The sequence below is a fragment of the Microplitis mediator genome, chromosome 3, assembly GCF_029852145.1.
Source record: "Microplitis mediator isolate UGA2020A chromosome 3, iyMicMedi2.1, whole genome shotgun sequence".
Taxonomy (NCBI): domain Eukaryota; kingdom Metazoa; phylum Arthropoda; class Insecta; order Hymenoptera; family Braconidae; genus Microplitis; species Microplitis mediator.
Window position 1 is genome coordinate 8,829,861 of NC_079971.1, and position 15,401 is coordinate 8,845,261.

Genomic DNA, 15,401 nt, shown 5'->3' on the forward strand with positions numbered 1-15,401 from the left:
TATTATCAATATTGTCTTCAACAATATTGTGTAGGCGCGAGTTGAATATAAAGTAGAATAAATCGAGCATTTGGTCACGTGAGCCCAGGTCATAAGATCGGTCCTTGACCATTGTAAGTACCCTTTTATTTCATACCTTTATACGAAATTCGTACCTACGCTTATCACGATCTCCAATCGTGACATGGAAAACAACTTTTTTCTTTTTTGGAAATTTGAGCACTGTCTGCAATAAAATTGTGGACAAAGCTCAGAAAGAATGTCTTTTTTCATCTTGTTAAAGATTATGAGCTTTTCAGAGCAACAAACGTGATCCTTTAATTTTTTCAAAAATTTGATCGAGTGAAACAAATAAACAGTTGGATGGATCGATCTGGCTCTTTGTAGGGTTTTTGTGGACATATTGAACTGTAAAATGCATAGTTAACATTATCGATTTCCACAATATTTTCGTTTCAGCGCTTGATTTTCTAAAAAACCACAAAAAGCCCTTTTTTTGTTGCATTTTTAAATTCATGTGACGATAGGAAAAATTTTTTTTTTCGAAAAAGCAATGACTTATCGTTGAAGAAAATTTATTCAAGTTTTTAAAACCCACCATTAACTTTCTGTGCGATTATTGGTTTCTGAGATATCGATGATCAAAGACAAAAGGATCCTTTTCCATTTGAAGACCGATATCTCGGCGAGAAGTGGACGTATCAAGGCCCATAAAAAAGTAAATTAAAGCTGAATAATAAAGGTATCCGATCCTCATAGTGGTTAAGCAAAAAAAAAATTTTTCCACGCCCGAAGACCAAAAAAAAAAAAAATTTTTTTAAATTTGAAAATTTTTTTGTCGCTGGTTTTTCTAAGATTACTCTAAAACCGTTAAAGCTCAAAAATTTTAAAGTTCTATTCCAAAAAGTAGACACTTGGAGCTACAATTTCCTTTTTTTTTATTTCTTGTACGACCATTTCTCTCAAAGTTAGGGCCTGTTGAAAATCGCCCAAAAATTTGGAATTTTTTTTTGATCCTTTAATTTTTTCCATTAGTGTATTATTATACGAAATTAATTTTCATCGGGACATATAAGATTTTTATTACTTGAAGTTCATACGAAGCATACTTCTTAAGTCAATCTCTTAGGTCAACGAGTACTGGATCAAACTTTCAAGCGCGAGGTCCAGGGTTTGAATCCTTCACAGGCCCGAATTTTTTTTTATTTTTATAGAAATAATTATATATAGTTATAAATTAATATATAGAATTATATGTTGCCATATTTAAATATAATTTTTTTCCTGGATGGGCATGAACAGACATGAACAAACCTGATCAGCTCTAATTAGCCCGGTCATTTTTCAGGCCTGATCATTTTTTTCCGGGGTGAGACTTGGCTTGGTTCAGCCTTGAACCAGGTTGGTCTATGGGTATTTGAAAATTCTTTTCAGTTAGCATACTATTTAGCAGTTTATATATCTCTATTAGTAGTTGAAAGTAACTTCTTGATTGTTCAGCTATGCAAATTCCCAGTTAGATATTCGGATTGCACTATCATGAAAAAGAAGTAAGCATTTGTTTTCTACTTACATTGTAATACTTATATTCATTGAATATTTTGATGTAGTGTTCAGGTTTATTGTGTAATTTCTATATTATTTATGTAATTTTTCTTATCATACCTGCATCGTATACTACAATCCTAAATGTGAAAAATCCTGTCATAGTACTTTGGGGCATGAATTTTAATATTAATTCACCCGAATCACTGTTGAGTGAAAAAGGTTCACTAACTCCTGTAATAGATACATCAGAAACATTCATACTGGTATCAATTATTGAATATGTTAAGGTTTCATTAATATCAGCGTCTGTTGCCTAATATTTAAAAGTTTTATGTTATTTTTATTGGCTACTATGTTAAATCATTAATACACTACAATTAAGGGATATTGAAAAAATTCTAAATTTTCAAATGATTTTCAACATGCTGTAACTTGAAAGGAAATCGTTGCATAGTAAAACAAAGAAAGCAAATTGTAGCTTCAAGTATCTAGTTTTTAGTGATGAAAAATTTCATCATGTACGGTTTTGGAGTACTCCAAAGAAAACCACTGTAAAAGAAATTTTCTATATTATTGCACGTATAGAAAAGAGTCTATAGGCTTCAATAAATTTGTTTTGATGATCTGACCTCAAAACTTTTTGATGTAATTCAAGGAACGAAGAATATCGTTGATAATTCTTCAACCTCATAGTATCCCAAAAAAATCCTGAAAATTTCAAAGTACTGCAATTTTTTTTTTTAGTGCCCCGAAGCTTTAAATTTATCGTTTCCGCCAGAAATCACGTGATAAACAATTCTCCTGATTTCATTCAAGTTTCGACTTCGAAAGATTCTTTTTGGTGACAACCTCTTATTTATTTGATTAAAAACCTTTATTATTGAAAAAAAATTTTTTATAATTGAAAATAAAAATTTTTTCTTTCGAAATTTATCTTCGTCATCGTGTTCAGAAGTTTTTTTTGACAATAGTGTCACATTTTTATCATAATAAGGAAAAAGAAATTGAGAAAATAAATGGTTTTTTTCAATAATTATTGTTTTTAATCAAAGAAATTAAAATTATCACAAAAAAAACCTTTTGAAATTAAAGAAATGAATGAAAACCGGAGAATTGCTCATTAAGCGATTTCTGATGAAAAAGATAAATTCAACGCTTTAGGGCACTAAGAAAAAAAAATCGCAGCACTGAAATTTTTAGGGTGTTTTCAGAACACTTAGAGATTGAAAAATTGCCGACGATTTCTTTCATTTCTTCATTGTATCTTTAATTATATCCGAAGTTAACCAAATATCCTTTGATATGTCAATTTTTACCTTTTTTTTTATCAAAATTGTTGTTTCGAAGGAAATTTTTTTTGTCAAATGCTAATAATTGTATCTTGTGGAGAAAGCTTCGCAGTTATTAAAACCCTGCTCCATTCCCTACATGATTGATATGTTCCGAGTTATTGATTATCTAAGTCAAAATGGACTATTGTGTTTTGATCAGCGATAACTCTGCGTCAAATCATTGTAGAGTTTTTACGGGTAGCAAATTAAAATTCGGAAATTTATTTTACGGTAGGTTTCTTAGGATCGCTCCTGAACCGTATATGATAAAAATTTTTTAAGTCTACCACTAAAAACTAGAAACTAGAAGCTACAATTTCTTCTTTTCGTTTTTTCATTAAATATCATTTGGAAATTTTATAATATCCTTTCATTTTCGTGACTAGTGTATATAAATGGCTATTTACAAGAAACGTGATGCCAAACAGATTTAACTATTTTGTATCAGCGGAACGTGATCATAACTAAGAAGTACGTAAGTTTATTTTAGAGTGATTGAATATATTTTAATTATATTAAATACTAAATTTAAGTTATAGATCAAATTAAACGGAATATACACTGGTCACAGAAATTAAGGGATAGAAAAAAAATCCGAAATTTTTAGGTGATTTTCAACATGCTGTAACTCAGTGAAAAATGGTCGTATAAAAAATCTAAAAAAAGCAAATTGTAGCCTCAAGTTTCTAGTTTTTAGATCTGAACCTCAAAATTCTTTATCATGTACGGTTCCGGAGTAATCATAAGAAAACCAACAAAAAAAAAATTTTCAGAATTTTTGCTGGTCTTTCAATACCTTTATGGGCGACAATAAATTTTTTCGAATAATCCGACTGTCTGACTTTTCTCGGAAATTTTATGCCCTTTAATTTGGTGGCCTTAAAAAGTCTCTACGACGATTTGACGCCGAGTTATCATTGATCAAAGCAAAAAGTCCATTTTGGCTTTGATAATCAATAACTCCGGATGTATTGGTCGTACAGAGAATGGAAGCAGGGTTTTGAAAACTGAAAAACATTCTCTATAAGGCAAAATTAGTGGCATTTGATAGAAAAATTTTTTTTAAAGCGATATTGTTTGGTAAAAAACAGGTCAAAATTCACAAATTTAAGGATATTCGGAAATCTTGCTATAACTTTGGATATAAAGGATGAACAAAGGATATCTTCGACTTTTTTTCAACCTCAGAGTGTCCTGAAAAAACCCTGAAAATTTCAAATCGCTGCGATTTTTCTTTCTTAGTGCCCCGAAGCTTTAAATTTATCGATTTTGTCAAAAATCACCATAGTTGGTAGTTTCTCGGTTTTTGTTCATTTTTTCGATTTGAAAATGTTTTTTTTACCCATAATCTTCATTTCTTCGATCAAAAAGATCGATTATCGAAAAAAATTGAAAAAAAACAAATTTTGAAAAAAATTTTTTTTTTTTCCAAATTTTTTTTATCAAAAATTTTTTTTTTCAAAATTTTTTTTTTTGTTGTGTCTGCAATGATTTATCATTGTTAAAAAAAATTCCTAAAATTTTTTTTACCGCCGGCATTAGAGTTACCCAAAGGGTATGTTTGTTAAGTTGACATTTGAAACAGATGCAGTTACAGCGGACTTTTTAAGAGACTTTTTAAGGCCACCAAATTAAAGGGCATAAAATTTCCGAGAAAAGTCAGACAGTCGGATTATTCAAAAAAATTTATTGTCGCCCATAAAGGTATTGAAAGACCAGCGAAAATTCTGAAAATTTTTTTTTCGTTGGTTTTCTTATGATTACTCCGGAACCGTACATGATAAAGAATTTTGAGGTCCAGATCTGAAAACTAGAAACTTGAGGCTACAATTTGCTTTTTTTAGATTTTTTATACGACCATTTTTCACCGAGTTACAGCATGTTGAAAATCACCTAAAAATTTCGGATTTTTTTTCTATCCCTTAATTTCTGTGACCAGTGTAGTATAGTGCCGAATAGCTCAACTAGTAGAGCACTCGGCGCGATACCGAATTGGTCTGGGTTCGATTCCCAGTTCGGGCTATCTATATTTTTCTCAATTTATCTATAAATTGTCTTATTAAGAAGGTTATTTGCATGTTTGCATGTTGAGGTTTCCTTTATATTTAAATGGTGTTTATATATATTATTTTATAAGCCTTAAGGCTTAGACAAAACTAAGCATGGACATGTGTGGATCATGCACGATTAAATATGATTCATGCAAAGTCATGTCTGATCATGCAAAATCATGGTGAAAATTTTTCGGACTTTTGTCCGAAAAAGTCTTTAGAACTCTGAAAAAGTCCCTTCTTATTGTGATAAATCATTACGTTCTCTTTTCCTTAGTTGTGACACGTTTTTATTTTTTGTAAATAGCCTGTCAAATAGAACTAAATACTTACTTTTACAGTTAAAATAATTTTATCCATAATATCTTCCATAGTAAAACCTCCCGAATAAAAATCACTTTCAAAAGTTGGTGCGTTATCATTTTCATCCAAGACTACTATCGTTATATTGAGAGTGGCTTCTTTGCTAGGATATCGTGGAGGGCTATCACTGTCTGTTGTTGCGATTACTATAATTGACATCATTTCTTGCGTTTCACGATCTAATTTTTTTGCCAATGTTAGGTTTCTCGTTTCTTTGTCCAAATTGAAAAACTCATAATCACCAACTGTTATAAATAATAGATTTAAATATCACGAAAAAATTGCAACTTCATCAATGTAAATGTCATTAGTTCCAACTTGAATCAGATTTTCCAAGGAATTCTTTTGATTTGCAAATATTTACTCTATCTAAATATAATTTTGATCAAAAGTGATTCAAGTAATGTATTTAAATTGATTTTCATAGCTTAATTTAATATAAGTACGGACTTATGTATATGTATATTCCTTTAAATCTACAGTGGTCTGTTTTTAACATTTCTTCATTAGTTTTGAAATTACTTTTACCGTTCAAATCGTCATTTAGTTGATTGTCACTTACAAACACCCTCTTAAAATAAAAAAGTCATCACCCTAGGGGATGGTAAGAGAAATAATAAAAACATCCCCAAAAACGAATTTGTGGCAAATATTTTAAAAACGAAAAAAATTTGTAAAAAACTGCCGATTAAAACTCTTAGAAAAAAAAAAGATTTATATAAAAAGTATAAGAAATTTTTTTGTATCTATAAAAAATAATATGTAATAGGCTTTTAAAATTTTCAAGCATTAATGTACTACATTTTTTTAAGGATACGATGCTGAAATAGGGAAAAGTGTGTGAATATAGCTGCGCTATGACTGTAACAGTGCAGCTATACAGCACAAACTTTCGAGAATGTCTCCTATTTTAGAGTTTCAACGGGACTATTAACGCGTCAGTTTACATCGATCTGACACAGACTTTATTTGAGTAGACAAACAAGCTCCAGGATTCACAGCTTTAATAATAGTATAATAAAAAAAATTATAATTCATAGTAGATTGGCATTACAAAATGAAATTTTTTTACCTGTGTCATCAACAAAATAATAAATTCTTACGATGTTTGAATCATTTTCAATAATATTATCATGGGCTTCTGGCAATACCACAGGTGTATTGAGAATCAGTAAATTTTCTTCAATCCAAATAGACCAATCCCTTTGATTGAATTTCGGGCCCGGAGTCGATACAAAAATTATACTCAATTGTTGTGAGACATTTTTTGATGGGTTTCCTCCATCAGTTGCTGTAATAATTATCTAAAATTTTTTTAATATTTTGGTTTTTATAAGGTCAAGTTCTCCATCACACCCTCATAGACGGTTCGCATTACAGCCGTTTACGACAAAAAGAGAATAGTATTTATTCATTATAAGGTGTCACGACTGAATATCACAGTCATAATATCACACGACATAGTATCATGTGATATTTTGACGTAATGCTATCTCACTGTACAGGCTAGTGATATTATAAATGTGATATTTAGTCATGTAACCCATCATAATATAGCGAAAACCAAGGCACACATTCAAATTTTTCGATTCAGGTGTGGCAAAAAAAAATAACAATAATAAATAAATATGTACACCTCGAGAAAGAAGTAAAATTTTTTAAACCACGAGTTAGCTGACCCCATTTTTGAATCAAATAGGTATTACAAAGCCAGAGAAGTTCGTTTTTCAAAATGTTGAAACATGTCCACAGATGAAGCGTTGCATGTCAAATCACCAAGATCATAACACCGTCTTTGGATTAATAAGTATTTGGATTATTGTAGGCTTATTAGATGTAACTATATTTTGTAACCTTAAAATTTAAACTTTATGAGAATTGAGATTAATCCACTAGTAAAATAGTTGAATTAAAGAAATTCGGGGACACAAAAACAATTCAGGCCACGTTACATTTCGTCCACCGATCATCTCTCTCATTTCTTCTAGATCCTGACGGGCGCCAGCCAATTTTTATTTACTCGGTATTGGCAACTGGTCTAAATGTAACCGTAAACTTAAAATTTGAACTCTATATTCTCTGAAGATGAGCGATATGAGCAGTGGTATTGGCATGTCCTGGTGCGCTCAGTGTGCTAGGTTGTGAAGAGAGGGTCATGATACGTACCCCGTGGAAAAAGTCGATTATATAAATAAGAGAATACATAAAAATAGAAAAACATAACGAAAGAGCTAAAGTTATGGCGTAGAAGAGACACTGAGAGCCGTCAAAGGAACCTCTCGATAACGGTGATCTTGAACACTCGGTACACTTTCCAGGTTAGTCGTTAGACGGGAGGCACATTACTTCGGCCTCTATCTACGACACAGCTAGATATCCCTCATAAAATCCACAAGCCATTCCACATGTTTTTTGATTATCACCATTTAAATTTATTGTTTTCATTTATTTTTCCAAATTTAAAATTTCTCTAAGCGTTCTCAAAATTTTTAGCATGGTATTATGAGAAAAAAGACTTGTAAAAAAAATTTTATTTTCAAATGGAAAAAAAAAATTTAAGTCGAAAAAACATCAATGAAAAAATTTGAGTATTTTCAGAAAATGTCAAAGTTTTATGTAAAAAAAAAACAAAAATTAAAAATGGTAAACATCGAAAAATTTTTGATTTTTTCCAAAAATCTAAAAAAAAAAATAATGACGATAGGTTGCAATCATTTTTTTGTATTTTTTTCGAAAAGTACGTTTAAAAACAAAAATTTTGAAGAAATAAACCTCCCTATCAGACGAGTTTGGAAAAAGTTATAGCTATTTACAATAAAAAAAGCCATTTTTTTCAAAAATTTATATCTTGTATTTGGTTGGGTGAAAAAATTATGGGAAACGTTTTCGATGGGGTAGAAAAAGAGAAAAAATTTTCAGCCAAATCTAATGGGGTCGGGTCAAAAGTGGTCGATTTGGCGTGGAATGCCTCATACACTAATGCAAAAAATTAAAGGAGCAGAAAAATTTTATAAATTTTTTAGTGATTTTTGGAAGGCTGTAACTTGGTGAAAAATGATCGTATCGAGATTTTAGAAAAATCATTTTGTAGCTTAAAATCTCTAGTTTTGGTGCATTTTTTTCAAAATTTTTTTAAAGCAAAAAATTAGATAAGTTTACAAGAGTTCTTTAAGATTTTGTAAAAATCCACTACAAAGAATTACGAACTCCTTCTTTTCCGGCGTTTAACTCTAAATACGTCGTTTAGCACAAGGCTTGAACTTCCGTGATGTGGGCCAGTGAGTAGCGTTCAGGACTACCAGCCAAGAAGAGCCGTATTCATCTTATACCATCAATTCTTGTTCCTAAATTTGCAACTTGTTCACGCGGTTATAATCAAATCGAAAATCCAATATTTCAATTTTTGTTTTTCAAAAAAAAATTTTCCGACCTGATAATTTTGACATTATCCATATGCCATCACATTTACGTTATTAATTTTACGTAAAAAAGTGAAAAATAATGAGTCACACCTGACTCCTTCGTGACTTATATCTTACGTAAATGAGGACATAGCGTAACGTCATTCTGACGTCCAATTTATGTCAATGTGTTTACTGGGATGATTTAGCTAATTTTTTGACTACGTAAATTTTGATGTACAAATCTGAAACTTGGTACTTATATTCTTTATACCTACTCGACGAATTATCTTAGGTTATGACGAAATTCTTTGAATACTCGACCATTAGAACAAATGCAATATCCAGATTTTTAGAAGAAATCTATTAAAAAATCGTAGTATTTCATGTCAGCGTTGGATTCGTGACTAATCAATTCTCCAATCGTTATATTCTCAAGAATATAATTTCATACATCAAAAGTTATAGCCTACAACCACCAGCACTGAATTTTTATTACTTTGAATGGTCAAATAATTTCCCAGGTAAATTAAATTATGAGAACAGTGAAATACAATACAAATAGTTACTAGATCCCTTTAGGTTAATGCATGTATTCCTTTTTTTTTTATAAAACGCAATCGGGGGTATAAGTAATGAGTTCCATAAAAAATAGTCAGTGTCACGAGTTCAATGATTTGACGTGGAATGCTCCATGTATATGTGTACTTTTTACATTTTGAAAGAAGTGAGCTTCAGAGCCTCAATGATGGCACGCTCGGGGTTAATTCTACTTTCCTCTCTACCTATGTAATATACTATCATTATTTTACTATTCGTTTTACTAACATTGTATGTGTCATTTGATGTAATATTTGGTAAACTTTTCAGTTGAAGCTGTGCTGAATTTTTTTTGGTACCGATAATATTGAAAAGTTCATGGTCCCTACCTAAAATTTCAATAATCCATAAAAATCACTCTTGCAATAATGAAAATAATGTAGCTTATTTGAAATAAAATGTTTACCGTTCTGAATATACTTACTATCACTGGATATTGTAAATACTACAGTCCCACTTGCTCCTGAATCACCATCGAATGCTTCAAAGTCATGAAGTGGCTGCTTATCATAAGTTTTTAACTGAGCATTGAGCGTTTGATTCTATTAATACCAATTTAAACATATAAAAATTTGTTAGTTTTTGATCAAAATACTTATATTCTTTTTAAAAATAATGTAAGTAAACAAAAATCTAACAGAAATATAGAAGTCGGATCTAAGCTGATACCATTTTTTCTAAGTTTTCAATTTCCACAGTGATGATCAAGTCTGATCATTCTAAAGAATTTGCCCTTTGGATATGGATTCTCATGCCTACTCATGCATGACCATAGATGGATTACGTAGGATCATGAATGCCGATTTTTTCCCGAAGAGTACAATTAAAACATTAAGGGGTTACATGGGTTTCGTGGGTTCAAAAAATCGATTTTTTTGGCTTATTAATTTCTACAACATCTCAAGAATGTTATCCTAAATTTTCAAGTCGATCCGAATAATAGTTTCGGAGATACAGCCTTTGGAAGGTGTGCGCTCCAAGTCGGGTATAGAAAGGTCAGCGCCTCAGGTATAGTAAGCAGCTGCTCGTCTATTGTTTGTCTGTCATTGTTGTATATTACTTTCACTTCCTAAGGAAAACTAGTTTGAAATATTTTATTTGGTGATTACTTCTTGAAGGACGAGGTTTATTTGAGGTTATCCCCAGTTTCTATCATATAATTTATTAAAAACGTGGTATTATTTGTGGTTTTCTAGTGTCATTTGTGAAGTTGATAAACAATGCATAAAATTTCAAGAAAACAGTTAACCCTTGGAGCTCGTAGAAAAGATAGACCGAGAAAAAAGAGACAGTCCTTTAATCCTAAAGATCCAGAAACTGATGATAGTTCCTTCACGAGCACCTCAGCAAAAAAATTAAAAGGTGATGATAAAGAGCACGTGCCAGAAGAGGATACGCTCCAATATTCAATCATAGATTTTGCCTTGGTTTTTTCAACTCTCTCATCGTTTGTGCGATGTTCTAACATTATTGACAATGAAGATGAAGATCAATTGTGTAATGGAAAAGTACAGTTTATGCAATGTTCGAAATTTGGTCTGGGATAAAAAATCGTAGTAGAATGTGAACGATGTGATCAAAAATATATTTTTTCTTGTCAAAAAATCGGAAGAATGTATGAACTAAATCACCGGTTCATTTTTGTTATGAGAATATTGGGCTTAGGGCTCGCCGGATGCAAGAAATTCTGGGGTTTGATGGACATAAGCAGTTCATTTTTAAACCAGTCTACATACGATTTTTATATTGATAAAATACATGAGTGTATTGAGACAGTGACTCAGACTCTATTCTCATCTGCTGCTGAAGAAAAACAATTTACAAATATTGAAAACGATTTACAAGATACGACAGATGTAAGTGTTTCCGGTGACGGTACCTGGAAGAAACGTGGTTTATCATCACTATATGGTGTGAGTTCACTAATCGGATATTATTCGGGAAAAGTGTTGGATGTGTTGGTAAAATCTTCTTATTGTAAGTTATGTGAAAGCTGAAAAAAAATTAGATACTGCAGAATATGAAGAATGGAAAGAAGAACACATTGAAACAATCAATGCACCGCCAATCACACTGGAGCATCAGGAAACATGGAAGTCTCATCGATTATTGAAATGTTTAAACGCTCGATTGTCAAATATGGACTGAGGTTCGTAAATTATATAGGAGATGGGGACTCAAAAACCTACTCTGGTCTTCTCAAAGCCCATCCTTACGGTGACGATTTTGTTTTCAATAAAAAAGAATGCGTTGGTCACGTAATTTCATTATTTATTTAAAAAACGCGGCCAAATTGAGCTTTCGTATTATTATTTTCGTGATCTACGGAATTTTTTACGTATAATCAATCAAAAAAAATCCGGTAATTAATTTCCCCTAACAACGGCTAAGAGTAAATTAAGTGGACTACATATACTTATCAATACATGTTCGGCTATATGTAGTTTTTTCATGCCGGGTATATCGTTGAAGTAAATTTTATCACCAAACATCTACTGTAAGCTCATTTGATGGTGAACGATTAGTCAAACTGACATGCTTAATAGGTGCTAATATAGCTCTGAGGCATGAGAGGGATAGTATAATAGTTTTAGTTAACGTCCTATTTTTGATCATTGTAATTTACCTGGCTGAGCACAATTTTTTTTTCTAGAATCGGGAAATGAATGACTGGAGCATTGTAATTATAATCAGTGATTTGTATGTAATATATCTTCGTATCACTCAAAGGTCCTGGATCAGTTCCGAAATCTTGAGCCTAGAAATTTCATCAATATTAATCATTTTATTGTGAGTTATATAATTAAATTTCGTTTGTACAATTCAGAGCACTGGGCAAGAGCTAAGAGAAGAAATTTTATGGTAAGAAAAGAATGAGTCAAATTTAATTTTGACTGCGCTCACAAAAGTGACCATATAAATGCATTTTATACTGTTGAATTATACAACAGTACGTTACGTTTATCCATGAGAGTGTTAGATACTTTGAGATGATGCTTAGAAATCCAACTTTCGTATTTGTCCTCATTGGATTTTTCCAAGAGATTCGTACACATGTTAAAAGCCCAGGGGATCCGCGCGCGCTCTAAGTAAACTCAGTATTCATTCACTAATTTATTCCAGATCTATCGGCGGCTATAAATTAATTTTTCTTATCACTTCTAAATCTAATTCAGGCCGGAATTCATTCCATTGGCCGAATTAACTAATTAATTAACTAAATTACTCGATTTTTCCGTCCAATAAATTCAGGCCCGGCTGATTTTAAGTCACTGGTCAAATTTTCTAGTCAATTTGTAACCTCTGATTCTAGTCACGTGCATAAATTATGTTCAGGCCGAAAACTGTGATTAATTGACGGAATTAATTACGCATTCTAGACGTAAAATTAATTATAATTCAATTATAAAACTACGTTATAACATTTCTGAAACAAATTGGAGTTAAAAAAGATGCCGAAAAAGATGATAAATTATCGTGAGTGGTCAAATAAAAAAAAAGGATTATTTTGTCGTGGAAAGATTCAATTTGTGCATTAATACAGTAAAAATTTCAATTCGTGGGCTCGATCCCGAATCCTAACGATTCAAATTCTCATCTGTTAGCCATTATGCTGAATCGCTTACCTGAATCCTGATACTAATTGTATTTATATGGACACAAACGAACTTAAGAAAATTGAAAACCTCAATTTTTCCGGATTGTTATTTTCACTTACATTCTTTTGTTTGAATAAGAAATGTGTGAACTAATAGAATAAAATAAGCAATTTTACATTTTGCACATTTTCGATGATTTTAAATGCAGAAACAAACAGATTTATCCTGATACCATTGTATCAGGATAAATCTGGCAAAATCGCAGGATATCTACGGTATTATTACCAAAAAAGTTCGATTTTATTATTAGAAAATTATCGTATCATTACGGTTTTTATAGAGCATTTTTTCGGTAAAAGTTCGGCATTGTTATAGTTTTTTTGCAGCATTTTTTTGGTAAAAGTTCGGCATTTTTATAGTAATACTACTATAGTAATCTGGTCACTCTACAGCCCTGGTTAAAAAAGTGAATTAAAAAGGATTAAAAAAGCACACATACTTAATACTCCTTAATACTCTTTAATACTTTTAATTCTCCGGAGAATTTAGATCGAATATAAAATGAATCCTTTTTAATTCTCCATCATCTAGCGACAAAATTATTATCGTTTTAGGATTAAAAAGAATAAAAAAGGATTAAATATTTTTAATCCTAACTTATCCTTTTTAATTCTAAAATAATATTGCAATTTCTGATCGCGCGGAGGATTCAAAAGTATAAAAGAGGATTCAAAAAATTTTAATTCTAACTAATTCTTTTTAATTCTAAAAAAATATTCAATTTCTGTTCCCGTGGAGGATTCAAAAGAATAAAAGAGGATTGGAACGAGTTTAATTCTAACTAATCCTTTTTAATTCTAAAATAATATTGCAATTTCTGATCGCGCGGAGGATTCAAAAGTATAAAAGAGGATTCAAAAAATTTTAATTCTAACTAATTCTTTTTAATTCTAAAAAAATATTCAATTTCTGTTCCCGTGGAGGATTCAAGAGAATAAAAGAGGATTAAAAAAAGTTTAATCCTAACTAATTCTTTTTAATTCTAAAATAACTTTGAATTTCTGTCCTCGCGGAGGATTCAAGAGAATAAAAAAGGATTCAAAAAAGTTTAATCCTAACTAATTCTTTTTAATTCTAAATTAATATTCAATTTCTGTTCCCGTGGAGGATTCGAGAGAATAAAAGACGATTCAAAAAAGTTTAATCCTAACTAACTCTTTCTAATTCTAAACTTATATTTAATTTCTGTTCTCGCGGAGGATTCAAGAGAACAAAAAAGGATTGGAAAAAGTTAAATTCTAACTAATCCTTTTTCATTCTAAAATAACTTTAAATTCCTGTTCTCGCGGAGGATTCAAGAGAATATAAGAGGATTAAAAAAAGTTAAATCCTAACTAATTCTTTTTAATTATAAATTAATATTTCATTTCTGTTCCCGTGGAGGATTCGAGAAAATAAAAGAGGATTCAAAAAAGTTTAATCCTAACTAATTCTTTCTAATTCTAAATTAATATTTAATTTCTGTTCTCGCGGAGGATTCAAGAGAATTAAAGAGAATTGGAAAAAGTTTAATTCTAACTAATCCTTGTTAATTCTAAATTAATATTAAATTTCTGTTTCCGAGGAGGATTCAAGAGAATAAAAGAGGATTCAAAATAGTTTAATCCTAACTAATTCTTTTTAATTCTAAAATAACTTTCAATTTCTGTTCTCGCGGAGGATTCAAGAGAATAAAAGAGAATTCAACAAAGTTTAATCCTAACTAATTCTTTTTAATTCTAAATTAATATTTAATTTCTGTTCCCGTGGAGGATTCGAGAGAATAAAAGAGGATTTAAAAAAGTTTAATCCTAACTAATTCTTTTTAATTCTACAATAACTTTCAATTTCTGTTCTCGCGGAGGATTCAAGAGAATAAAAGAGAGTTGGAAAAAGTTTAATTCTAACTAATCTTTTTTAATTCTAAATTAATATTAAATTTTTGTTCCCGAGGAGGATTCAAGAGAATAAAAGAGTATTCAAAAAAGTTTAATCCTAACTAATTCTTCTTAATTCTAAAATAACTTTGAATTTCTGTTCTCGCGGAGGATTCAAGAGAATAAAAGAGGATTCAAAATAGTTTAATCCTAACTTATTCTTTTTCATTCTAAAATAATTTTTAATTTCTGTTCCCGTGGAGGATTCAAGAGAATAAAAGAGGATTGGAAAAAGTTTAATTATAACTAATCCTTTTTAATTCTAAAATAACTTCGAATTTCTGTTCTCGCAGAGGATTCAAGAGAATAAAAGAGGATTCGGAAAAATTCAATTCTAACTAATTCTTTTTAATTCTAAAATAATGTTGCAATTTCTGTTCTTTCCGTGAATTCGAGAGAATAAAACAGGATCCGAAAAAGTTATCTTCCATCTTATTTTTTTTTAATTTCAAAGTCATGTTGCAATTCCTGTTCTCGCTGAGAATTCGAGAGAATTGTCACCATAACAAAAAAAATTATTTTTCTTTTAAGG

General features: G+C 30.7%; 1 protein-coding gene across 7 annotated transcripts in view; it reads right to left on the reverse strand.

Moving 5' to 3' along the window:
* The window catches only part of LOC130664906 (protocadherin Fat 4-like), a 160,240-nt gene that overhangs the window by 99,839 nt on the left and 45,000 nt on the right, over positions 1 to 15,401 (reverse strand). For 3 of the 7 annotated variants that reach the window (XM_057465089.1, XM_057465090.1, XM_057465092.1), the window contains exons 20-25: positions 11,921 to 12,052; positions 9,719 to 9,836; positions 9,523 to 9,623; positions 6,366 to 6,597; positions 5,264 to 5,538; positions 1,666 to 1,861 (exon numbers count right to left, since the gene is read on the reverse strand). In XM_057465089.1, the coding sequence (XP_057321072.1) occupies positions 1,666 to 1,861; positions 5,264 to 5,538; positions 6,366 to 6,597; positions 9,523 to 9,623; positions 9,719 to 9,836; positions 11,921 to 12,052 (1,054 nt within the window). Of the gene's footprint in view, positions 1 to 1,174; positions 1,535 to 1,665; positions 1,862 to 5,263; positions 5,539 to 6,365; positions 6,598 to 9,522; positions 9,624 to 9,718; positions 9,837 to 11,920; positions 12,053 to 15,401 lie in introns of those variants that run through there. The other 4 variants (XR_008989482.1, XR_008989480.1, XR_008989481.1 and 1 more) reach the window with 3 other exon arrangements.